We start from the raw sequence: 27,535 nt of genomic DNA on the forward strand, positions 1-27,535 counted from the left end.
TTGGCAAATTTCCCCAAAAGCTGGTATAAATTTAGAAATATGTCTTATGATCAATGGCATTGTGGAACTGAAGATATATAGTTATTAATTTAGGTTAGTTATAGCAATAAAGAAATAAATTACCCTCTAAAGATTAATGAACCTGAGGCCAATTGCATTTTTCAAATATAAAGTATGTTACCATAAAGTAGCAAATTGAATAATTATAGGGATGTTTCACCACATTCATCTATCACATCATGGCCTGAAGCTCCACAAATATTAGTGTGACTATCATCATACCTTTATTGCTTCCAGAATAGGTTCATAGAGATCTGGAAATCCAGAATAATGATACATCATACAGTGTACCAATTCTGTTAATTGTACTAAAAAGGCTGTACTGGAAGGCAGACCATCACTTTTGAAGGAGTGAACCAAATTAACTACATGAGGAACAATCTGAAAGAGAAAAAAAGACAAACATTCCTGAATTTATACAAATTGGCAACAGGTTCTCTAACTTACAAACAGAATGCAAATGTTACGTGATCAGCAAATAGTTTTTCTGTATATTCAGTCATAGATGTTTTCTAAGAAAGTTATGAAGTTAAACATTTCTAGAATATCAAGTTAAATCTAGTTTTCAGGGTCACATAGAATTGTAATTCCATGTTAGATCCCCCTCTTCATCCTATACTCCATCTAAACAGAAGCTAAGGTACAAAATAGGAGCCTTACAGTCACTGCTGTCATTCTAAAAAATGACTTAAGTTGAAAAATGTTACCAGATTGTTTAACAGGAACAATTTAAGAAAAACTCAGAATTAGCTTAAGAGCTCCACCTACTGTGAATTTTAAGTTTTTCTCTTGAAAGAATCACACATACTTTGCACATTAAAGTCTACTTAAAGAGTCTTTGAATAACTTACGCATGTAACTAAAATTATAGCTCAGGCTACAGGATTCCCTTTCTTTTAGATAAGCATAGGGATGGCACTTTCTGTTAACATGATTATCCTTATTAACAATCCCCATGCCCTACCTTCAAAAAGAGGAGATGGTTCTAAAAGTGAAAAGAATCAGAAACTTCTATTATTTTTACATAGAAAATGCTCAGGATTTACAATAAGCGCAACAATGTCTTTTCATTATAAAGTTAAAGAGTCAATATAGAGCCTATCACATATTTAAGAGGTTGTAACACAATTAACTATTTTGCAGAAATGCCTCATTACATTAATATTATAAGTAGTGCTATCCTTGTTCTAATTATTGATTATAATCTGATACTACATATTTACACTACATATGTAAAATAAATTATGCTCTATTTGTCAAACTAACTTTTTGGTTGTTAACTTGTGATAAAAGTGAATTTATAGCTCTATGGTCTTATCATTAAACAGTAATAACAATTATAATAATATTCCCATCAACTCCTTTTCCTTCCCCCTTATAAAAAAGAACAATCATATTCTTAACACCACTATTCTCATTCTGCTCTGATTTTACTTTTAATCTTGAGGTCCTAAAACACATTTCAGCCTTTGTACTGCCTTCTTTAATCTTACCTCCATCAAAGGTATTAGTTTAACCATGAAATTACCAGTTCCTACTGAGTTCACTTCATTAGGTTACCTACATTTCTAAGGAAATCTGAACTGTGATTTTGCTCCATAAAGTCATGTCTATAAGATACTCTTGCTAAATAATCAGAAATCCAAAATTATTTTATTTCTTCAGTGGTGAAGGGAGAGAGATGGAAGAGAAGAGGGAATAATTTTTTAAATAATTATTTAATTTACAATTCCAAATCTTCCAAAAGCTTTCCTTGTGTAGATTTGATTTTTGCAATATAGGTATCTACTACTACATCCTATATGGTTAAAATGATCACTAAAACAGAAATAAGACTAAGTTCTTCACAGGCATATAGATATCACATATAAGCTTCTGAATATTATGAATGCTTGAAAGTTGATTTTTTTCTGAGTGAGCAAGTCTAAATGTAGACATTATTGTATTATTCATTAAATTTAAATTACAATTTGAGAAAATGTGTATAACACATTATAATTAGGCACTTTGATATTTTTTCCTCTGTTTAAATTTTTTCCACTTACATAAAGCATATGAAAAGCACCTTAGTATGTAAGAACATATAATATCAATTTGTTTGCTCTAAAATACTCTAAACATATAATGAATAATGATGCTGCTGATTCCAGATTATTGTTCATACTTACCACTCCTAAAGCAGAGTCGTTTTGCTGAGTTATTTACAGAGTTATAGGTGATTTAACTACCATATGACCCACTATGAAAGGACCAAGTTAATTTTAGTTGAGAAGCAGGTCAGGGTATACACAGTATGTATGCAGTAATTACGTACCTGTTTTTAGGTTTTACTAAGCCATACACAATTTTCAATTTTAGATCTCTTTCTTAAATAAATGATTTCATACTTGCTTATTTCAATAAGCCAAATATTTCAAAGTCAACCATTTGTTATTTCAACTACTTTTTTCAGGAAAAAAAGCAATACAAAGTAAGGTGATAACTTCCAGTCTTTTAGAGAATTGTTAGAAAAGGAACAGGCTTAGCGTATAGCATAAATCAGAGAGATTAAGGAATGTCCTCAGTGTAAAGGGCAACAAACATTAGAATGGGTGATTAAGTTCTGTTAACGAATCTCCTTCCTGGAAATTCTGAAATAAACTGTTTCTCAAACGACCTTTGATAGAGCTTGAAACAGGGACAAATAATTATTTTCTTTCCTTGGAAGACTCTGCTAGTACAAGTGCTTTATTAGCTCAAGTTTGAGTTTTGTTTGTGTAACAGACAGAGCTAAGGTTACTGACTAGTGCTCAAACTCAGATATTATGGCAATTAACTGCAGAAATCACTCACCCTAAATGATAAAGCATAATTTTAAGTACTTGTTAGTTAGGTTTACTTACTACAAAGCCTGCAGATTTTCCTTCAGCAGAAATGAGGCACTAAGCAGGCTATGTTGAGTATATGGTTCTCTGAGGCTACTTATATTTCTATCTAATAATCAGCAGTTGGAATTCTGTATTTCTTTATCAGTCTCTTTTGAATTTGTTTGTTGTGGGTCAGTATTCCTATGATTTTTACATTGTGGGTATGTTGATAATGAGCTTGTAGTCCTGCAAAACGTGAGGAAGCAAGTAACCCCACAGAACACTGTTTTTCTGTGATGCCCTGGATAGATGAATGGACAGGTTCCCTGAACAACTTTCTGTCATTGTTCACCTGCAATAGCTGATGATCAAAAAAATGAAATCACATCAAATCCAAAGCTATGATGCAGGTGGCTGAAAGTGGAAAATTCTCGATATTTTAAAGGTGGAGTCAACAGAATTTGTAGGATATGAGTTGAGAGAGAATGAAAAGCCCAAATTTTGGGGCTATAAAACAAAGACTGGTGTTTTCATTTTTTTGCCATTCTAAAGCAGTCAATGGTTTTCAACCTTTTTCTCCTTCTATGGTATTCATATGAACCACCACCACCAGTGACACTGCCATGTGACAACTCTCCTGTGGAGCAGTAACTTTCAATTGCTGGTAGTGGTTGCAAGTGAAGCAGTTTTTCTGAGACCCAAAACATTCTGAAAATACATTATTTGCAGGCAGATCCCATAATCTCAATTTTCTAAGAAATTATAAAACTACATGAAATAGATTTAGTTCCAACCTACAATCTTTTCACTATATACAAGTGTGACTCAATATTAGACCAAAATTTTAAAACAATGTTTTTCAATGTAGAAAGCTTGTGTCATGACTTACCAAATGGAATGCCTCTGGAGAATGCTGAAAACTAAGCAGCATGTGAGAAAGAACTGCAAGAGCACCGGGTCTCACAAGAGGAAACCAAAGTCGATTAAAAACCTTCAAAAAAGACAAGACATCCTCTTAAGAGTGTGTAGGGAAAACACCGATAACTAACCTGATTAGTGATTATCTTCCGAGGGCCAAACATGATTTCTGTGAATATTCCCTTTCCTAGAAAGTTCTATCATAACATATGTTTTTAAATTCTGGGAAAGGAAGAGAGTTGGGAAAAAATATTATAGCGATCAAGGGAATATAAAGGCCAACCAACTCTTAAATCCCCTGATCAAATAAAAATCTGTCAAACCATGTGTACCAGGTCCATTATTCATTCAACAAATATTAATAGAGCACTACTATTGTTCCGCACTGTTCTAGGCACTGTGGATACAACAGTAGATCTAAAAATAAATCTCTGATCTTGCAGGGCTTATGTAGGAGGGTGAGTAGGGACAATAAGAAGTAACAGAGAGAAGTGTTACAAAAGCAAGGTAAGATATGAATAGGGAATGATGAGTGGCAAAAGAATCTACAATTTTATAAAGATTTAAGAAATGTTTCACGAAAAAGGTGACATCCGACTATAAAGCTGAAGCGAATGAGAGAAAGCCTTGCAGGTTATCTGGGAGAGGGGCATAATTTAGCAGGGCAAAGACCCTGAGGCCTTCAGCCTGGTGTACTGGAGCTATGGAAAGGAAAGCAGTATAAATAGAGTAGAGACTGAGGCAGGAACACTGGGAGACTGAATGAAAGAAGCAGCAGTGGGCCAGATTAGGTATGACCTTGTGTGACACCTAGAGAGGACCAAGGGCAGGAGCAAGGAGGCTACTGCAACCAGTATAGCAAGGGACGATGGTGACTGTGGATCAAGACAGTAGTGATGTAGTTGGTTAAAGGTGGTATGATTATGGATATATTCAAGGGTGGAGTCAATAGTATTTGTAGGATATGAGCGGAGAGCGAAAAAGAAGAAACAATGACAACTTTGAGGTTTCTGGCTTGAGCAAGTGGAGGATGGAGTAGTCATTTAAGATGAGGAAGACAAGGTCAGGAGCAAAAATCAGGGATTAGATTGTGGGTAAGCTGAATTTGAGAACCATGTATAGACAGCTGGATACATGAGTTGAATATGGAGTTCACGGGAGAATAATAGACTAGAAATGCATGTGGTAGTTACTAAATTAGAAACATTTAAAGCTGTGGGACACATATGCTGCGAGTATGGATCGAGAACAAAGTGGACCAAAGATGAAACTCTAAGACACTCTCAAGTTAGAAAGTTCCACTACTGGAGACAAGATGCCAGTGAACTAATAAGACAAAAATCAGGACAGTATAATGTCCTGGAAATGAAGTGAGGAAAGTGCTTCAAGAGGAAGTGGTCAACTGGGCCAAATGCTGCTGATAGGTCAAATGAGAGGACTCACAAGTAACTCCTGGGTTTAAGAACATTGGAAAGCACTGGTGTAAAGACAGTTTTGGCAGAATAACGGTGGTAAAGCTTGCTTAGCTGGATTCAAGATATAATGGGAGGAATTACTTTTCATATTAGATATTTGAAAACAGCAAAATTATTTTAATTACCTACACTTAAGTAGCATTTTAAATTTCTGACTATTCAAAATTGTCATTCAGAACAAAACCAAAAATGGGAACATATTCAAAATTAGATGCTTTAAAGAGGATCACCCAAAGATAAAAAGACCGACTATGTGAGTCCATATATTCTAATAGATTTACATCATCCCACTTACCAGTTCTATTTTCAGTAAAGTAACATCTATCAAAATGGTAAACTTCTGGACAGCTGCCAGTCCTTTCAGGAGTGCAATCACCCACGTATCCACATGCTGAGCCAAAGGCCAAGAGAGCCAGTCAATCATTCTGAAAATTGAAGGAAAACAAAACTATGAGTATTGTAAATATTTTCAACATTATTTAGTGAGGAATAACAAGAGTAACAGTAGATAACCACTCACTCTGACTAATATTTACTGAGCTTACTCGTGAAATTACTGTTCCAGGTGTAGAATGAGTATAATGGGTGCTTGTATTCAAGTTCCAATCCTGTAGGCTGACAGTTTCTTATTTAATATATTTCAAGGAAACAATTTTTTGATAAACTATCATTTCACATAAATGCAAAGGTTTATATTTTATAGTCATATCAAGAATTTATTAGGTAAGTTTACTTTAAGAAGAACAGTTCAAATACAGCTATCTGAACTAAGACATATGGACATGAACCAAAATTTCTCCTTTCTGGTGATTACAGTCTAAATATGAAATGCACTGTTAAAAAGACTATATATGAATTGTGAAACAGGTCTCTTCATACCTACTATACAAAATCCTACTATAAAAAGACAACAAAAGGAAAGTTCAAATAGACAAAAGGGCACTGAATGTGCAAATACTCTGCTGAAAGGCCTCATTTTGCATTTATGAGTGTTTTTCTTCTTGGATATCAACCCAGTTACTAGAAATAAAGACAAAGTAATATGGGGTCTGAGGAAGACTGTCTCCAACGTTAGACATCAACCACAATGAAGACTGGTACAACTCTTTTGGGAAGTAAGTGGCCAAATGTTCAAATTATTTGACCCAGAAATCCAATCTGGGGGATTATACAATAGTGGAAAAAGCAAAGTTTTTATAGTCAGAGTGATTTGGTTTAAAAATCTCAATTCACCAATTATTAGTTGGGGGAGCCTAATTACGTAAGTTATTTAGTCTCTTTGTGCTTCAGTTTCCTCATCTGCTGACTACAGATAAAAATGCTTCTTTTACAGGGCTGATGAAAAGATTAAATGAATTTAACATATGACACTGGAAATACTGTGAATGCCTCTCCTCCACCAAATATTAACACATGTGGCAATAAATAAATACCTTGATTTAACAAAATGCTAAATAAAAATACTAGGTCTGTAAAAACACATGACCAAAAGAACAACCAACATGTTAAAAGGACTGACTTCTAAACTGTTATGGTCATTTTTTTCCCATTTGTAATGTTTTTTATTTTTTATTGAGGCATAACATACATAGAATGAAGTCCATAAATCTCAACTGTTTGTATAGACCCACATAACCACCACCCAGATCAGGATACACTAGCACATTTCTAATATCTCAGAGGGTTCCCTTGTGCTCCTTCTCAGCCAATTATCTAACCCACCCCTGGAGATCACCACTATCTGATATGATCATTTTTATAACAGCTGTGTTATAACTATCTACATTAATACAGTATTATCTTCATTAAGGTCTTTGCTATTAAGATTAAAACGTTACATCAGACATTAAGAGTTGCCCCAAAGTCCAAATGCATGTTAACAACAAGTTATCTCTATGTTCCCTATACACACGTTATTTCCCTTCTTGCTTTTCTGGCCATCTTCTTCCAATAAGGATGATTATGTGTTATTAAAGTAGTCCCTGACAGTTGTTTTGCACCTTCCAACTGTTGCTAAGAGTATATTCACCGTAGCACTATTTACGATACAGAAAAAATGCAAACAATTTAAATGTCCATCAATAAGGAAATGGCTAAACACACTATGGCATTGATAACATGGAACATTATAAAGTTTTAAAGAATTAGATAGAGCTATATGGATCTCTCCATGGAGACCTAACATGGAAAGAGCTGAGATAATGTTGAATTAGAAAAAAAATTTTTTTAAAAACTTTTTATTTAAAAGAAAACCATGTGAGTACATATTACATATATATATATTTAGTGTAAATATGCACACACAAAAAAGATGTGGTTTAGAGGAATAAATGTCAGCATATCTCCTTAGTTTTGTGCACTCACTGCCTCATGAGTGGTGGTACTTCCAAAACAGAACTAGACTAGGCTCTCTAGAACACAGGGCCCAAGGCCAGAACTCCCTTTATCTCAGGTCTAAGGGGAGTATTGGTAAAGAGTGAGACTGGACAGAGCAGAAAATTCCATTTGGCTCTGTCTTTTCACTATCTCTAAGCACCCAAGTTGGTCTTTTCCTCTATCTTCCCCATTTCTGGCTTCCCATCTCATAAGCTTCTACTCTTTACCTTATTCCATGTGTACCCAGTCTCCTGATCACCTGAGAGAAACTTAGGTTAGAAGTAACACAAATTAGAAGCCATTCACTCAGCAAATAGTTGAGCGTCTATTATTTAACAGGTGCTTTGTTAAGTGCTGAAAATATAATAGTAAGATATGATTTCTGCCCTCAAATAGGGAAGAAAAGTTAGAAAATTTGTCAAATTTGTCAACAGTCACACAATTTAATAAATAGCCATACTGGTATATAAGCCAAGTTCTACTGGTATATAATGTAATGCTTTTGGCTATTTAATTATACTCCAGTTCTGCTTCAAAATGTTTGGACTTGCATATGCCCACATTCTCTCAGGCACAGGCATTGTCAGATGCGTTATTTTTATGGTTAACTATAGTACTCTTATCCACCAATGTACTGGTTGCTATATTGCTATTTGACTTTCAAGGACCCTTACCCTGACATATTAATTTTAATTTCTTACTATTTAAGGAACATTTAACTATAGATGTAAATTTATGTACTTTGAAGTCTTGTTTCCTCCATTAGACGGTAAGCTTAAGAGCAGTGATCCTGTCTTTTTATAACATCTTTTATCTTTGACCTTTGGCTTCTTAGTATTTAGGATAGTGCTTGGCACTGAGGAGCTCAGATTTGTTGAGTAAGTGAAACCCTTTCTTTTTATAGATAAAAACACCCATGCAACTTGAAAACCTTAATATTAAATTGGTGATATTATAAAAGGCCACAAAAATATATTTAATCTTAATTTGTGGAGAATAAAACCAATTTTTACTTTAATATGGCAGCTTAAAGGCTAGATCTTTCAGTTTTGCTTGTTCCATGTTTTAAAAATTGGGAAATTTCACATAAACTGGACTTCAGTCTTCTTTGAAAAAGCATATCAACAATATTGAACTCAAATTTCCTTGTGGCAACAAGACAACTGGAGTTGAGGATCAGTTTTCCTTTTAGAATGTGCTTGTGTACTCCATTTCTTATTATTGCAGCTATATCTCACCTATTTCATACTTTAACATTACTTATCTGGTCCTGGTATGGTATTTGCATTTCTTTGGATAACAGAAAATGACAGTAAATTGTGATAACTGCTATAGGTAGGGAAGGGTAGAGTATGGGAAGGCATAAGGTGGTAGTGTGGTAAAAGTAAATGTTGCTATCCTTTTCAATTATATTTTTAATTTGAGAATAATTACTCCAGGTAGATTATAAGTTAAATAGAATCATGTAGGCTGAATTGGAAATGCAATACAAAAAATGGATCACAACTTTCCATAGAAACGAAGAGGTAACAATTTCCAAATGTATTTTAAAAACAACATAAATTCATTAGTTGGCTACTATGGTTGTTTTGAAAAGGTTGAAAAATTGACAAGAGTTCAGAATGCCAAGAATGGGGACTTGCACCTGATTTAGTAAGTGGTGGGAGTCACTGTAGTTTCTTGATCAAAAGGGAAAAATGAGTAGGTCAGGATGACTTAGAAAAGAGAGATAAGTCATTGCTGGCAAAAAGACCAACTGCAATACTATGTTGTAATGATTTACAGCATGTAACAAAAAATCTTAGCTATTATTACCTAGGCAATGGAGGTGATAGGCCAGCTGATTTCTAGTTTCACTTTCAGATGTTAAATCTGTAATTCTCTAAATGTTCCTATTATGTTTGGAGGCTAACATAATTTATGATATAGTCATCTTAAAGAGAAATTTTAGTGTTGGTGCAGTCACAATGACAAGAGAGTTCCTGCTCAAAAGGACACAGAAGGCGTTTCATTATGGAGAGAAGGATGAGATAAGAGTGTTTTTAAAAGTAAATGAACAATGAGAACTTTACATAAGACTTGGAAATCAACCACATATAGCTGAGAATTGATAAAAACAGAGGAAAAAGGAAAATAAAAAGAACAGATATGAAGAAAATGCTGACAGCAGTGTCACAAGACTTCTAGAATTTCAAGAACTATGCATATAAAGATATCAAGATGAGAATAAAAATATAAAACATCAAATATGACAAGCAAGGAGATCACCATTAATTGAGAGCAGTGGGGATAGAGGCCACATAGAAGGAGCAATATTTATATAGACTTTCATCCAATATACAAAGCACCTTCACAAATCTTGCTGAAGTTAAAGGAATGAGCAGTAAGAAACTGGAAGCAAATGTTATAGGCAAATTGATTCAATTAAGTTTAAGAGCACAAGGAAGAAGGAAGGAAAGCTACAAGAGGCCTTTTTAAACACTGGAGGAAAAGGGGGAGAAGGTGGTCAAAGTACCCAGTTTTGTTATAGTGAGATGTGTACACATGCAACTTTCTGAGAACCTGACATAAATATGTAAGTTTATATATTACGTCATGATTGTAATTTTATAACAGGTGCACAGAAACCATTCTGTTCCAAATCCTTATATTTTATTTATATGTGGTATACACACACACAAAAAAAAAAAAAAAAAAAGAAAAGAAAAAAATTTACAGAACAGAAATAGGCAAATATGAAACAAGAACAAAGAGGAAAAACTCAATTAGAAAAATATACTCACTGAAACAAGGAAACTCAATAGCTGGAATGATCTATAAATGGGTACCTCTGAAGAAAAAAATTAGTGAATTGTAAGATAATATTGATGCTCTTCCCCTTAGATCTCCGCAAGATTTGCTCCCTCATTTCTTTTGTCTTTACTCCAGGGTCAGTTTCTTAATGAGGCCGTCCTCATCCATCTACATACAATTGTAAACTATTTCCTCTGGCTCTACCCTCTTCCTATCTGCTTTTTTTTCCAAACATACTCATCATTATCCATAAATTATTTTACTGATCAGATTTAATCAAATATGAAACAAAACCAATTTTAGGATGTATATAGTTTATGTACTATTAAGGCAGGAAAAGTACTGCTAATTAAACTAGAACACCAATGACTAGCACACTGTAAAATCTCTGAAACCAGGATGCATCTTAGAATCAATGAAATATGTTATTAGTTTATTATCTGCCACCCCAACTAGAAATTAGGCCAGTGAGGACAGATATTTTTATCCATTTATTCAAGGAGGTCTTGAAATACTGGAACTCATGGTGAGTGCCCAGTAAGTGTGATTTGAATAAATGAATGAATGATTAAACTAATAAAAGCACAAAAGTGCTGAGAAAAATAAATAATATTAAGTTTATACCTCAAAAACAAGAATAAAACTGCAAAACATTAAGGATAAAGAGAAAAACATAAATGTTACAAAAAATGCCAAACTACTCACAAAGGAATGACAACCGGATTGATAGGAGACTCCACACCAGCAAAAACAGATGCCAGAAGACAGTGCAGTAGTGAGAAAATGAGTATCAAATTAGAATTCTGTAATTTGCCAAATCATCTGTTTAAGAATAAGGAAGAAAAAACCTATTTCAAACAGATGAAGGTTAAGAGCATACTAACCGAGAGATCCTGGTTTAAAGAGAAAGTAAAAGTATATACTTAGAAAAAAGAAAGATCCCAGAGCGAAGAGATATAGGCTGCAGGAAACAACAATGAGCACAGAAATTAGTAAACTTTAGTTATTCCAACCAACTCCTACCTGTACAGTAAGTATGTATGTGTATATATTTGGAATTAAAAAAAAAAGCTAAATTGGAAATGGATTTGTGAATTACTGGGATGACTATCAAGTCTACAATAGGTAAACAATTCATTCCAACGAATTTGTAGAATCTTTATATATTTGATTCCATTATTTCAGTTTTAAACATTTCTCTAAGTTTTTCGTTACCCACAAAATACAAGAAACTATCTCTTCCTCCCAAATCTACAATTACCATCCACACTGTCATGAAGAAATACCTGCAAAGTGCTTGGGTCATACTTGCATCTTTTACATTTGGATCCGTAGTAAGGCTCCGGATGAGAACTGTAATCATCTGAAGAGGAATATGCTGTACAAGGCTTGCCAATGCTACAGAAGGTTCAAATGATGCACCTATTTTTTTAATTAAAAAAGAAAACGGAATATTGCAAGAAGGTTCAAGTGAAGTATTTAGAGGGAACAATAATTTACCACAAAAAAAAAATTTAATTGCAGCAAAGGTGTTAATGAGGAAGCAGTTGTTAAATTTCACCTCATGGGGGGACATTATCATACAAGGAATGTTAAGTTACAGAAATGACAGACTAAGAGTAGCAACGATTGATCGTTCTACAGACAGAACTACGGCAATATAAAAACTATTGTTCACTACCACTATATTTAGTCCAAATTATTTCCTTACATTCTTTAAGATTTTGTTGTGTTAAAATACACATCTGTAAAGCAGTAGTCAAAAGAGAAGCACAAGCTATCTTTTAAATTCCAACTTTAGATACTTCAAAGTACCGTAACTATAAATTAGAAGTAGCCATTACATTGCTCTAAGATTTTAAAAATCTCTCAAAGTAGAAGAAATTACGGTGAATTCTGAAGGGGGCTCTGCTTAAAATATTTAAAAATTAAGCAAATCCAAGGTGAGCATCTTTATTGCTATAGTTGAAAACGTTCTGGGGAAATCTAGCAGTTCTGGCAATATAAGAAAAATTACAATAAAAGACACCAATTCAGATACTGCAATTATAGCTGGTAATTCTTTCAGAAAATGTATTTAATTAATCAGAATGCATGGTGACTGTTAAAATTTTCTTATTTCTAGGTCTTAGTATACAAGGAAGACACTTCAAAAGTTTCGAACAACATCAAGGGTGAATGGTAGTGGCTAGTAGAGGAAGTAAGCACGATTTTGGATCTATTGTTTCACAACTAACAGAGCTGGGGGCTCGAGGTCCGAGCAAGGAATGCATATGCACAGGTATCAGGTGAGAAAAGCGTTTTCCTGCCAAGTATCACTTGACACCCTCTGCGTTTTCTAAGGATGCAGTTCTGGGCTACTTCTAGAGTGCAAAAACACCTGTTCAAGTCCTCATATCCTTTGCCTCCCCTTATCACCTTATCCTACCTGCATCCTCTTTCAGAAGCACCAGTGTAGACAGAAAATGTCAAAATTCAAAAACTACATAGTTAACTGGGATAATCCAGTAATAAAACAAACTGAACAGTCCATGAATAAGGGGGGTAAAAACTCATTACAACAAGATGATAGGGTCACAGCACAATAATAAATGGTAAACATTACACTGCCATTAGTCACTAATGAATAGAAACTTTATATAGTAGCTGTCATCCTCAAAGCATTCTATAGCATGAGCAGAGGCTGGATAATTAAGCAATTTTTTTCATCCCAAAGGTCTTAGACCTCGAGGTCCTCCACCTTAAAAATGGGAGCCCTGTTTTTTACGGTACAAAGATACAGCCTGAATAGTGTAGTGGATGGGAATCAAATGTTGGTTGAGGGTATTGATTTGCTCTCCGTTAAGAATGATTTTAGGGCAGTGAAGCAAACGTACTTAATTTCCAAAAGAAATTTTCTTGGAATGTACTGACCCTTACCTGTGGAAGAAATGCTTGCAAATACTTCTTGCAGGGAAGGCAGGAGCGTGGAGGGCTCAGCCTTCCAGATATTCTGTAGCAAGTTACTCACTTTTGTCACCTGAGAGACATATTCCCGCAGCTCCTTCTCCTGGGTGGACAAGCAGTGGAAATGGCTTATTGTTCGAACCAGCTGTTGACAGAAGGTGATCGACAATTTCCCCTTGGGGATACATTGCACGAAATCGGTCAGGAGGTCGCTCAGGCGGGCACACAGCTGCGGCTCCGGCCTCTCACACACCATCCGCAGCACCTCCACCTGCAGCAGGCTGAAGAGGTCCAGCACCGACGGGCAGCTAATGATCAGTTTCAGACCATTATGAATGTAGTCCAGGATGGCTACGTCCTGCCTGTCCAGCGAGTGGTAGCCCTGCTGAAGAAGGCCCAATACGAACGTCTTGTTGAAGAAGGACTCAAACTCTGGTCGGTGGTACCGCGCATAGGCCTCCAGCACTTGGTGCCCCACCTGCCGCTGAAAGGGGTCCTGGCCCTCCAGGATCAGCCGGGTCGTCAGGTCGAACATGGCCTCGCATTGAGCCTGGTCTAGCCAATGCTCCGCCGATTCCACCACCTTCCGCACTATCACCCGCTTTAGGGGCAGCGGGTGCGATGAACTCACCAAGCCCTCCAGGATCTTGTCCATTGTCGCTCCGCTGCAAGGCCACGGCCGGGGGATGAAGAGCAGGCGGCGACGGCCCCGGCGTGAGGCAGGAGAGGCACACGGCGGCGGGGAATTCGGAGCGCAGCAGCAGCGGGACCGACCACCGCCGCCGCCGGCTCAGCAGCCACATTTACTGGGCAGGGGGACCCATCCAAGCCCGGGCAGGAACCGGCAAGCCCGGGGCGAGCAAGAACCGGCTCGGCCCGCGGCGGGCCTAAGCAGCCAGAGGCCCGCACTTCGCCACCGCCTCAGGCCCGCGGTCCCTCGCGGCATCAGAGCGGAAGGGCCAGCAGGCGCCTCTATCCCGGCGGCGGCGACGGGCGCTCAGAGCCCGGGCTGCGAGGCAGCAGGTTCAGGAACGGCGTCTGCTTCCCAGGGCGGGTGTGGGCGTCGGGACTCCAGCAGGGCGTCAGGTGACACAGACCCTGGGCTGACTCAGGAGCCGCTGTCACGGGGGCTGCTGGATCAGTTGCGGAGAAGAGCGGAACACCCTTGACCCGGATTTAGAACTTCCGGTAAACAGGAAGCGAAGACCTAGGCACCTCCCGAAAGCCCGCCCCGCCGCCTCGTCTTCCCTCCCCGCTCCTTTTCCTCCCTCCTCTCCTCCTCCTCCGCCGAAGTCGCGGACTGTCGGCTGCGCTCTGATTTCCCGCCCGCCTCTTCACTCCTGCGTAGGCGCGGCCACCTCCTCCAAGCGAGTCACGCGATGACTCGCGTCATTGGTGAGGGCAGGTAGAGTCACAGGCGGTTTTCCGGAAGGAGCGGCTGCAGCGGAAGCCGTGGATAGCAGTTTCCCCGTTTCCGACCACTGTAGGTTCTGTCCAGGTTATTCGTGAAAGCACGAGAAAGTACTATTTATGTAAAATTTTGTGAATGAGAAAGTTTTGGAAACGAGCGGAAGAGCATTTGGTGAGAAAGTAAGGAAGAGAACCCAGAACTCTGATTGGGGAGAAATGCCTAGGGTCTTGGTTCGTTCACTAAGAAATGAGCAGGGATTCTTAAATGCAGGTGCCTTTTTAAATGCAGTGTTATTGGAGTAAGGGCTGTAGTACAGATGGCGGGACACATCTAGCGACGATCCGTGTCAGAACGTTTGTTTCATCAAAGCCCTGGCAAATAACTAATGAGCATTTGTGGCATATCGAAAATGTATAAGCTGTCCAAAAAATGGTAGGACAGACAGTAAGGATAGTGGCAGGTGAGAAAGAAAGACAGGTATATATGCCTGTGTCGTATTAAAGAGTACTTTGAAAAATAGAAAACCAAGTGGAAATTTCACAGTAGTTAATATACATATATGCTGACATTGAAGATGGTTTATAATAAAAAGTTGCAGCCATCATGTTTGTACTCTCAAGTTTCAAAGACTCACAGTAAGAATTTAGGTTTTAATTAAATTGGTAATTGCCTAAGTTGTACCCCGGTTCAGAGTTGGCTTATACTGTTGTGAAATCAGACATGAGTGGTGAAGGGCCCCCACCCATAAGATGGCGAACTCACCCCTCGCCCCCTCTAATTCCAGCACCTAGCCAATATCCACCAGCCCCGTAGAAGTGACACCTCAATCACCTCATGCCCCTTCCTATATAACCCAGCACCTTCCCCTAATAAAGCGAATTCTCCCGTGAATTGCTGCTGTGTGTCACTCCTTTCAAGTGGCCTGTAATATGACAAAACTTGAATAGTTCGCTAAAAATGTCCAATAGAAAATGAGCAAAATATAAGTTATTTACTTTGCTGAACAGTGTTTTTTGAAAAAACAACTTACACAATGATTACACTAATATATTAACACATCAATTATAATTTTAGGAAGAATGGCAGTTAAAAGGAGATAGGAACTGGGTAGGGGATACCAGACTGAGTGGTTTGTGACAAGAGATTGAAGATAAAAAAGAAATGAGGTAATTGATAAATATAATAAGTAGCATGATAGAACTCTACCTTTTTCAAACAGGTGGAGGGTAAAACTAGTTTGACTTATGTGGTAATGGTGCCCTTTGGAAGACAAAAATGAAGCATTAAGAGAATAAATGATAGGACTGTATTTGAAGTGTGGGAGAGATTTGGAATGAGCCTTTATGGAAGATTTGCTAGGTAGCCAGTTGAGAATGAAGATTGCTGAACAACAGTAGTGAAATGATTACTCCAAAGAAGACAGGGGAAAAATATAATGGTTAGTTAACTTGACAAATTACTTTGGATCATTAATATCCCCCTCACCCTTTCTGTTAATATTATGTCTTGAGAATTTTAATGTAAAGTAAGATGTCTGAGAGAACATAATGCAATTTGTTTTCAGTTTGTGTAATACAGATAACATAGTTTCATACTGTCAGGCTTCCAAAAGCACCGTGACTCAGTATTTTTAAAGTATTTCTTGATTGATAGATGCATGAAAGAAAATATTTAGTAGGCTTTTAGGCCAAACTATTCAAAGCATGTTTCTTCTTTTGTCATCAGAAAAAAAAATGTGTATAATAGGCTCTTCTATGGTTATAAGATTTCAATTGAAAGTGGCCAATTTCAAACAATTTACTTTAAAACATAACAAAGTTATTTAATAATACCATGTTTGTGTTCAACATTTTAAAATATTTTCAGAAGTCTATGGAAAGGTTGTGTTGCAAAGTGCCATGCCACTTGTCATTGGATTAATAGGTGCTGTAACTGCAGGCTTTAAGATTTTGTGTAAAGGCCCCAATTGCTAATTAAATGGTTTTATATTATCTTGGATCTGGGAATGGGAGCTAAGTGATGGGGAATGAAAGAAAAAGCTGAGGATAGGGAAATATCATTTATTAAGTACCCTCTATTTGCCTGGGACTCACTCTATTATACTTAATTCTCAAAACAAACTTTTGAAAGTAGATATTAATAGCTGTGTTTTAAGGTAATGAAGCCATTCAAGGTTAAATAAATAGCTATTACGTAAAAATTTTGTGTGTCTATATGTGTATGTGTTCATGATGAGCAATGAGAAAAGGCATTTCCAAAGGCTGTGGTTAGAGTTGGCCAACTGCAACAGCTCTACTCTGAGGTTAACTTTCTGCTAGTATATTTATATCACCCTAGAGAATCAAAAGCAAACTGTAGATTAGAAAGAGCTGTGATTAATAAACCACCATGTGAAATAATTATAAATAATCCCTTTTATGCAGTTTATGTTAATGTACATTTCTTAAATTGTAAGAATAACTGGAAAGAAATATACCAACCACTTTGGTATGATTGTATTGTATTTTTTTACAACTTATATAATATTCACTAAGCTAATCTCACTACTATATTTTAGATCCTCTAGTGCTTCCCATTTTATTTAGAATACAATTCAAGTGCCTACCCCATTGGCTACAAGGTCCTACATGAAGCAGCTCTTGAGTCTTTTCCTACCACTCTCCTCCTCACTATGTGAGCCACACTGGCTTCTTATGGTTCTTCCTAAAGTCAGATTCCTTCAGGTTCTTGGGCTTTTGTACTACTGACATTTTCTTTTCTGGATCCTGTAAATTAAGTCTCTGCTCAGATGTTGTCATCTCATGTAGCCACTTCTAGATTATCTACTAGTCTATTATATTCCTTTATTTCTTTACAGTACTTAACCATTATGTGAAATTAACTTATTTCTTATTTAATTGCCTACAGTCCTTTTCTGTCCTCTAGAATCTAAGCTCCATTAGGTCAAGAAATTCTAATTTTCTTAGTAACCTCCATATCTAGTTGTTAAAGAAGTACCAGGTACAAAGTAAACAATCTAATTATTGAGTTATTATAAATGGTCAAATATGGTCAAGTGAACTTTAAAAAAGATGTAATGAACTTTTAAAAAAATGTATGTTTAAAAAAGAATAGCTTCTAGAATTAGTAAGTGAATTCAGCAAGGTTTAAGTACATAGATAAGAGAAAATATCAATTATACTTTTACACACTAGCAACAAATGTGGAAACTAAAACAACAAAAAGTATGATACCATTTACAGTCACTAAAAAACACAAAAAACTTGGGTATTAATCTAATAAAACATGTGCAGGACTCATACTGAAATGTACAAAACACTGATGAAAGAAATCAAAGATGACCTAAAGATGAATGTACATATTGTTTTCATAGCTTAGAGGACTCAAATATTGTAAAGATGTTAATTATCCCTAAATTGTTATATAGGTTTAATACAGTTCCTATTAAAGTTCCAGCAAGATTTTTTTAGTAGATACAAACAAATTATAAATTATTCTGGAATTACATGGAAAGGCAAAGAAATCAGAAGAGCAACAACAACTTTGAAAAAGAAGAATGAAATGGGAGGAATCATTCTATCCAAATTTAACTTTTATTATGTACTACAGTAATCAAGCAGTGTGATATATGGCAGAGAGATAGACACATAGATCAATGGAGCAGATTAGAGTATATCCAAAATAGATGCACATAAATATGGTCAAATGAACTCTAAAAAAGGTGCAAAAGCCATTCAGTGGGAAAAGGTAGCCTTTTAAAAAATGGAGCTGGAGCATTGGAAATCCATAGGCAAAAATCAAGCCTTGACCTAAACCTCACACTTTATCAAAAAAAATTAAGTGAATCATAGATGTAAATGTAAAACATAAAACCATGACACTTTTAGGAGACAACACAGGAAAAAATTTGCAAGAGCTAGCTAGGGCTTGGTAAAAGTGCTTAGACATTACATCAAAAGCAAATCAATAAATAGGACTTCATCCAATTAAAAACAACTCCTTAGTGAAAGGCCCTGTTAAGAGAATGAAAAGACAAGCTAAGACTGGGAGATAGTATTTGTGAACCAGATATTTGACAAAAGACTTGTACCTAGAATAAAGAACTCTTAAAATTCAGCAGTGAATACATTAGAGGACCCTATCAAGAGAGTGAAAATACCATACGTAAGAAAGTATTTGCCAAGCCTATGTCTGGTATGTGATTAATATCTGGAATATATAAAGGACTACAACTCAACAACAAAACAACCCAATTCAGAAGTGGGCAAGGGCTTGAGTAGGTGTTTCTCTAAAGAAGATACACAGGTACACAAAAGGCCAATAAGCACATAAAAAGATGCTTCATATCACTAGTCATTGGGGAGATAAAAATCAAAACAATGATGATACCACTTCAGACCCATTAGCATGGCTATTTAAGAAAAAACTGTTAGGATGTGGAGAAATTGTGCATTGCTGATGGGAATGTAAAATGGTAAAGCTGCTGTGGGAAATTTGGTGGGTTCTTCAAAAAGTTAAACAGAATTATGATCTGATCCAGCAATTCCAGTTCTAGGTATATACCCAAAAGAATGAAAGGATACTTGTACACCAATGTTCATAGCAGCATTATTCACAGTATCTAAAAGATGGAAACAACCCAAATGTTCATCAACAGATGAGTTGATAAAACATGGTGTGTGTATTTGTATATATACACACACAAAAGAATATTATTCAGCCTTAAAAAGGAATGAAGTACATGCTACATGGATGACTTTGAACACGTGAGATAAGTGAATACTTCTATGTGGAAACACCACAATGATTCCATTGAACTGGGAGTTAAAATATTCCAGTAGGCCACTTTGGATTCCTCATACCTGGGAATCAACAGGCAAAGAATGGAGTTACTATCCTGGCTGGAGCTGTTGATCCTAACTATCAAGGGGAATTGTACTGCTACCCTACAATGCAGATTTCACTCTGATGAAATAAAACTGTCTAAGTGAAAGAAGCCAGATACAAAAGGATAAATATATGATTTTACTTATATAAGGTACCTAAAATAGTCAAGTTCACAGAGACAGAAAATTGAATAGAGGTTACAGAGGCTGGTGAAAGGAGGAAATGGGAAATTATTGTTTAGCGAGTACAGTGTTTCTATTTGGAAGGATAAAAATTTTTGAAAATGGAGAGGTGTTGATTTTACAACATTAATGTACTTAATGTCATTGAACTGTACAATTAGAAGTGGTTAAATGGTAAGCCTTATGCATATTTTACCACAATTTTTTAAGAAAATCGGTAAATAAGTAATTAACTAAAATAAAAAAGAATGAACTCTTGATTGGCACAACTTGGATGGATCTCAAGGACATTTTGTTAAATTGAAGAAAGCCAGTCTCAAAGGTCACATAATATGTGATTCCATTTACAGTTGACACTTGAACAACAAGGGTTTGAACTGTGCAGGTCTGTTTTATACATGAATTTTTTTCAATAAATATATTGGAAAATTTTTTTGAGGTTTGTAACAAATTGAGAAAAATTCTCTATTTATTGTAAGAATACAGTATATATAATGCATAGCACATACAAAATATGTGTTAATGATATCAGTAAGACATCCAATCAACAGTAGGCTGTTAGTATTTGTATTTTGGGGGATGAAAAGTTATATGCAGTTTTTCAACTGCTTGGTGGGGTTGGTGCCTTAATCCCTATAATGTTCAAATATCAACTGTAAATAACATTCTTCAAAGGAAAAAATTTTTAAGATGAACAGATTAGTGGTTGCCAGGGGCTAGGGATGGTAGGTGGGATGGAGAGAAGAGAGGACGTTGGGTATGACCACAAAGGGATAGCATGAGGGTGATCTTTGTGGTGATGGATAGCTTTATACTGTATTAGTGTGGATTCTCCAGAGGAACAGAACTAATGGAAACAGAATCATGTGAGATTTATTATAAGGAATTGGCTCTCACAGTTATAGAGGTTGAGAAGTACTAGAATCTCCAGTTGACAGGCTAGAGTCCCAGGAGAGTTGATGGTATAATTTTAGTCCCAGTCTGAAGGTAGACAGATGGAATTCTTTCTTATTCTGCCTTTTTGTTCTACTCAGGCCTTTAATATATTGGGTGAGGCCCACCCATATTGGCTAGAGCAATCTGCTTTACTCAATCTACTGAATCAAATGTTAATCTCATCCAGAAACATCCTTATAGACAGATCAGAGGAAGAAACTTGGTTAAATATTATATGGAGAATAATATTGAACCAAATTTCTAGGCACCCTGTGACCCAGTCAAGAGGGCATGAAACTAATCACAAGTCCACCCCTTGTCAGCTTGGCACTAATACACATCTCCTTAAACCATACTTAATCTTCAATAACAAGACCGGAATACCACACTGCATACAACCAGAAACACTAACCCCTTCCCCAGAAGAGAAGGTAAAGTCCTTGAGTGATGTTTACTTTTGATACCCTATAACTTAAATACTATGTAGTAAAATTAACAATTCTTGAATACTATATGTTACATCTTATGTAGCAAGGGAATAAGAAAGGAAAGAATATTTGCTATTTGCTATATATATATATTAATATATACAAATTGTATATATGGTATAATTATATAATATACATTGTATATGTGCAAAAATATATAGACAAGTATTTTTGTTTTATATATATTAAACATATTACGTAGACAAACATTCTTAACAAAATAAGGAGGAAATGTTTATGACAATTTATAGTCCTGTAATTTGTCGTGTGGTTATAGCTGGTATGTATAATAACCTTTTCCCACTATCCTGTCTTCCTTTTGCCTTTAGCAAGCAGCTCAGCAGGTTGTTTGCCTGGTGGAGTGACCCAAACCTTCATTCCTGAAGAGTCTGGGCCATTAGTAGTCCTGCATGGATTGGATTGTTGTAAACTTCATTGATGTTATAGATTCCACTTCCACAGAGCATGGTGATACTAAGAGATACCCTAAGGGATCTCTTGTATCCCAAAGTACATTTCTTATCTCCATTCTAGAGTAGCAGTCCAATTTCTACTTTATTATATTTCCTTAGATTATAGACTTTTTATAAAGAATTGGCTGACACAATTATGGAGGCTCAATCTCCCCAGGCAGCACAGTTCCTTCTTTGCCTGTTGATTCATATGTATGAGGAGTCCAAAGTGGCCTAGTGACAATCTTAACTCCCAATTCAGTGGAATCATTGTGTTTCTTTCTAGTGGAAACATTTCTCCCCTTGGAACTAAAACTTCTAAACCAGCAGAGTGTAAGGTCACAGGAACAGGGAGCAAAAATGTTGCTACTAGGTCACCAGGGTTCATTGTGCACTCCATTTATAACCCTTGATTTCTAGATCTGTGAATCTTGGCTGTGAGAGAAATAGCACCATATATCAGATACAGAATGAAAATCTATACAGCCTTCTAGAAAACTTTGCTGTAGAAAACAAGCTGGCACTATAACTGCATCTTCAAGAAGCTATTCCACAATCCTATCAAGCCAGCTCCTTCTGGTTGGTGGGAACATGGCAAGACCAGTGCATTCCATGAGCTTGGGTCCGTTGCTGCACTGCATGTGCCATAAAGTGAGTTCCTTGATCAGAAGCAGTGCTGTGTAGAATACTGTGATGGTAGGTATGGTATTCTGTAGGTTCATGGATGCTAGTTTTCGCAGAAGTATGCAGGGAAGGCAAATCCATATCCAGAATAAATGTCTATTCCAATAAGCCACCCAATGTACTGAACCTGCCATCAAGTAGCTGGCTACCACCCTGGGGAATGGTAGCTTCTCAGCGACTCAGTGTTGGTCTCTGCTGTTGGTAAGTTGGGCATTCAGCAATGGTCATAGCCTGCTTGGCCTTGGTGACTGGAAGTCCATGTTGCTGAGCCCATACATAACCTCCCTCCCTGTCACCATGGCCGCTTTGTTCATGAGTCCATTATTTGATGACTGGGTGGCTGGGGAAAAAGTGATTGGCCACAGGCCTTAAACTGGTATGTAATAATATGTCTGTCTGGTCATTTCTCCTTCCAGTCAATATGAACAAGTAGGTACACTGTTTTCTCCAAGTTCTCCCACTGTGAGGATTTCCCTACATCACTGACTTTGAGGGATTCCCAGAAAGAGGGATTGTAGTGCTGCAGCTGTACGCTTTTAGGTGGTGTCTGCATATTATCCCTAACGTTCTATAAACCAGGCTGAGTTTTGTCTTTCTCTGTCAAATGACAGACTCCCCGTGAGACTGTAGGTGCAGACTAGGAGAGAGAGGGTAGTGTGGTAGGAGTGGGGCTGTGGTCGTTCGGTAACTTCTACAGTTAACTTATTGTGCCTTCAGGGCCTGCTTAGGCCCAATCACACATACACCCTTTCTGATTTATGATGGAGTGCTGTTGTGCATGCCGTGTATATAGCTTGGTGGGTCAGATAACACCCAATTCATGATGGACAGCTCAGGTCACATGGTATGTTGGTGGCCCATGGCTGTGCATTCAATCTCTATTAAGCCCCAGTTATAAGCCAAGAACTATTAAAAGGAGAGTAGATACCTGCAGAAGATGGCAGGATTTTGCCACCAAATCCTTAGGGTCTGTGTTGTGACTCACCTCTTTGGTCAGCCAAAGGCTCCAAATAGCATCTCGATCTGCAACCTCTACTTCAAGTATCATTGATATTTTGGATCATGTGGCTCAAACAGCAGAGCAGCTTGTACAGCTCCTGAACCTTTGGCATAGAGTTCTCTTCTTGGCTCCACTCAAAACTAGCAGCTTTTCAGGTTCCCCATTCAGTAAATGGAGTGGGGTGGAGTAAAACATCAAATGAGTAATGTATTTCCTCTAAAATCCAAAGATGCCCATCAGGCATTCTGCTAGTTTTTTTGGTTAGAGGAGGGGCTAGATGCAATAATTTATTCTTTTCTTTTACATTGCTGTCATTAATATACAATCACATGAGCATCATTGTGGTTACTAGATTCCCCCCATTATCAAGTCCCCACCGCATACCCCATTACAGTCACTGTCCATCAGTGTAGTAAGATGCTATAGAGTCACTACTTGTCATCTTCTCTGTGCTATACTGCCTTCCCCATGTACCCCCTCTACGTTATGTGTGCTAATAGTAATGCCCCTTATTCCACTCCTCCCTCCCTTCCCTCCCCCCTCCCCAAGTCCCTTTCCCTTTGGCAACTGTTAGTCCATTCCTGGGTTCTGTGAGTCTGCTGCTGTTTTGTTCCTTCAGTTTTTGCTTTGTTCTTATGCTCCACAGAGGAGTGAAATCATTTGATACTTGTCTTACTCCGCCTGGCTTATTTCACTGAACATAGTACCCTCTAGCACCATTCATGTTGTTGCAAATGGTAGGATTTGTTTTCTTCTTATGGCTGAATAATATTCCATTGTGTATATGTACCACATCTTCTTTATCCATTCATCTACTGATGGACACTTAGGTTGCTTCCATTTCTTGACTATTGTAAATAGTGCTGTGATAAACATAGGGGTGCATATGTCTTTTTGAAACTGGGATGCTGCATTCTTAGGGTAAATTCCTAGAAGTGGAATTCCTGGGTCAAATGGTATTTCTATTTTTAGTTTTTTGAGGAACCTCCATATTGTTTTCCACAATGGTTGAACTAGTGTACATTCCCACCAGTAGTGTAGGAGGGTTCCCCTTTCTGTGCATCCTTGCCAGCATTTGTTGTTCTTAGTCTTTTCTATATTGGACATCCTAACTGGTGTGAAGTGATATCTCATTGTGTTTTTAATTTGCATTTCCCTGATAATTAGCAATGTGGAGCATCTTTTCATGTGCCTGTTGGCCATCTGAATTTCTTCTTTGGAGAATTGTCTGTTCATGTCCTCTACCCACTTTTTAATAGGGTTATTTGCTTTTTGGGTATTAAGGCTTGTGTGTTCTTTATATATTTTTGATGTTAACCCCTTGTCAGATATGTCATTTACAAACATATTCTCTCATACTGTAGGTTGCCTTTTTGTTCTGCTGGTGGTGTCCTTTGCTGTACAGAAGCTTTTTTGCATCAGGTAGTCCCATTTGTTCATTTTTTATTTTGTTTCCCTTGTCCGAGGAGATGCTTTCAGGGAAAGTTGCTCATATTTATATTGAAGAACTTTTTGTCTGTTTTCTTCTAAGAGTTTTATGGTTTCATGTCTTATATTCATATCTTTGATCCATTTCTAATTTATTTTTGTGTATGGGGTTAGACAATAATCCAGTTTCATTCTCTTGCATGTAGCTGTCCAGTTTTGCCAACACCAGCTGTTGAAGAGGCTGTCATTTCCACATTGTACATCCATGGCTCCTTTATCATACATTAATTGACTATATATGCTTGGGTTTATATCTGGACTCTCTAGTCTGTTCCATTGATATATGAGTATGTTCATGTGCCAGTACCAAATTGTCTTAATTACTTTGGCTTTGTAGTAGGGCTCAGAGTTGGGGAGCATAATCCCCCCTGCTTTATTCTTCCTTCTCAGGATTGCTTTGGCTATTTTGGGTCTTTTGTGGTTCCATATGAATTTTAGAACTATTTGCTCTAGTTTGTTGAAGAATGCTGTTGGTATTTTGATAGGAGTTGCATTGAATCTTTAGATTGCTTTAGGCAGGATGGCCATTTTAGCAATATTAATGCTTCCTGTCCATGAGCATAGGGTGTGTTTCCATTTATTGGTATCTTTTTAAATTTCTCTTATGAGTGTCTTGTAGTTTTCAGGGTGTAGGTCTTTCACTTCCTTGGTTAGGTTTATTCCTAGGTATTTTATTCTTTTTGATGTCATTGTGAATGGAATTTTTTTCTGATTTCTCATTCTGCTAGTTCATCATTAGTGTATAGGCATGCAACAGATTTCTGTGTATTAATTTTGTATCCCACAACTTTGCTGAATTGAGATATTAGATCTAGTAGTTTTGTAGTGGATTCTTTAGGGTTATTTTATTTATTTATTTATTTGGTGTCATTAATCTAGAATTACATGAGGAACATTATGTTTACTAGACTCCTCCCATCACCAAGTTCCCCCAACATACCCCATTACAGTCACTGTCCATCAGCGTAGACAGATGTTGTAGGAGGTTAAGACAAAGATTGAGGTATGTCCATGTGAGTAAATAGCTAGAGCAGGCTGGAGGATAAATCATTGGAGGACAAGAGGTCAAGGTACTTAGTGACAATATGTTGGATGGATCATCTATGTGGACATTGAAGTCAACTGAGAATTGTGACAGGAAGTTATAATGTCATGGAGTTAGGAATAAAATCTCTCAGGAATGGGGTGGAGGGATACTGGCCTGGAGATAGTGGAGGCACTATAACAGGGAAAGGGACTCAGTGCTGTAGTTTGGTGTCATGATGGGCTTGGCGATGTGGAAGGGAGGAAGGGAAGCAAGAATGTCATTGCCACCTGCAGGCACCCTGGTGGTAGAGTTGGAGAGTTTGGGCTGCAGGCTGGATTGGGTTTTAAAGCAAGAAGTGAAGAGAATGTTCAGAGAAGGTGATTTTGCTGATGTCTGAGTCTCAGCGGGCAGAAAAGGAAAGATTTCAAGAAAAGAAATAGGGTCAGAGAAGGGCATATGCAGAGCCTTATGGTTATTAGAGTCCCAAAGAGGAAAGTTTACTTTGGCTTTTTGTGGTGGCTAAAATCAATAGGTATAAAGAGCACAATGAGATTAATCTTAATGAAAATCTTTCGTAGAAGCTTTAAGTTCAGAATTGAAGCTATAATGAAACAAATATGCAACCTCAGTGACTATTCAAGGACAAGCTTGGGCTTAGATTAGTCATGAGTAAAATGCCTGTTGGCAAAATGACTGCCCTATAAAGCACAGGATGGTGTATGAAGTTATGAAGGGATCTGAAGTCCTTGAGGATAATTGAGACATTATCCATTACTTTCAGTTTACATCAATTATTGCTGCTATCTCAAAGACTTTCATTAGCAAAAAGGAATCTTCCTCAAAAGCTAAGCAATAAATATCTGCCCTCTTGCTTGAGAGGAATTTGAATAGCAGTAGCATCTTGTTGATTTACAGACATTTTACCCATTGTTACATTCAAACAAAATTTGAAACTTGAAATTTGATTTTAAAAGATCCCAAAAGATCAAAGCAGTTAAACTGGATGAATATCAAATCAAAGTAAAGAAATGGTAGGGGAACCCCAAACCTAATAAATGGACATAAATATTTATAGGAACATAAAAAAATCTTCCCCCAATGTTGCCTAAAATCATCCACATATAATACAAGAAAAAACAGTGGGTGGGAATTTTCATTTAATTCTTCTTTTGATCAACCCACTTATCTTCTCCCTGACTAGAGATGTATGTCCCTTAATTATAGCAGGAACTCAGATCTACCATAACGGCTGTTTAAAGTTGATAGAAGAACAATTTTCTGGTTGCATGCAACCAAGGTATTGACTGGCTCAGAGATGAGATGTAACCACAGGAGGATGTGAATAGGAAGAGGTAGAAAGCAGGTGGCTGTGGCATGGTTGCAGTTTTCCTTGCTATGTGATTGTGGCATTCATACAATTTGAAATCTCATCTGCTAAGACAGGGGGAGAGGGCTATAATGGATAACTGTGCAATGTTTATGTACAGATTTTGAAGATTTAGATGGAAGGTAGGACCAGGAGCTTTATAATGTAAAATGTTCAGGTTCTTTTTAAAGTTTCTGCTG

At 37.1% G+C, this 27,535-nt stretch overlaps 1 protein-coding gene across 3 annotated transcripts in view; it reads right to left on the bottom strand.

The window, feature by feature from the left end:
- The window catches only part of USP38 (ubiquitin specific peptidase 38), a 37,177-nt gene extending 22,494 nt beyond the window's left edge, over positions 1-14,683 (bottom strand). Inside the window, exons 1-5 of one of the 3 annotated variants that reach the window (XM_017668819.3) lie at positions 13,388-14,683; positions 11,755-11,890; positions 5,595-5,724; positions 3,796-3,897; positions 283-441 (exon numbers count right to left, since the gene is read on the bottom strand). In XM_017668819.3, the coding sequence (XP_017524308.2) occupies positions 283-441; positions 3,796-3,897; positions 5,595-5,724; positions 11,755-11,890; positions 13,388-14,069 (1,209 nt within the window). In that variant the 5' untranslated portion in view covers positions 14,070-14,683. Of the gene's footprint in view, positions 1-282; positions 442-3,795; positions 3,898-5,594; positions 5,725-11,173; positions 11,290-11,754; positions 11,891-13,387 lie in introns of those variants that run through there. The other 2 variants (XM_017668820.3, XM_017668822.3) reach the window with 2 other exon arrangements.
- Between the last annotated feature and the right edge of the window lie 12,852 nt (positions 14,684-27,535).

Source organism: Manis javanica, chromosome 5, assembly GCF_040802235.1.
Source record: "Manis javanica isolate MJ-LG chromosome 5, MJ_LKY, whole genome shotgun sequence".
Lineage (NCBI taxonomy): Eukaryota > Metazoa > Chordata > Mammalia > Pholidota > Manidae > Manis > Manis javanica.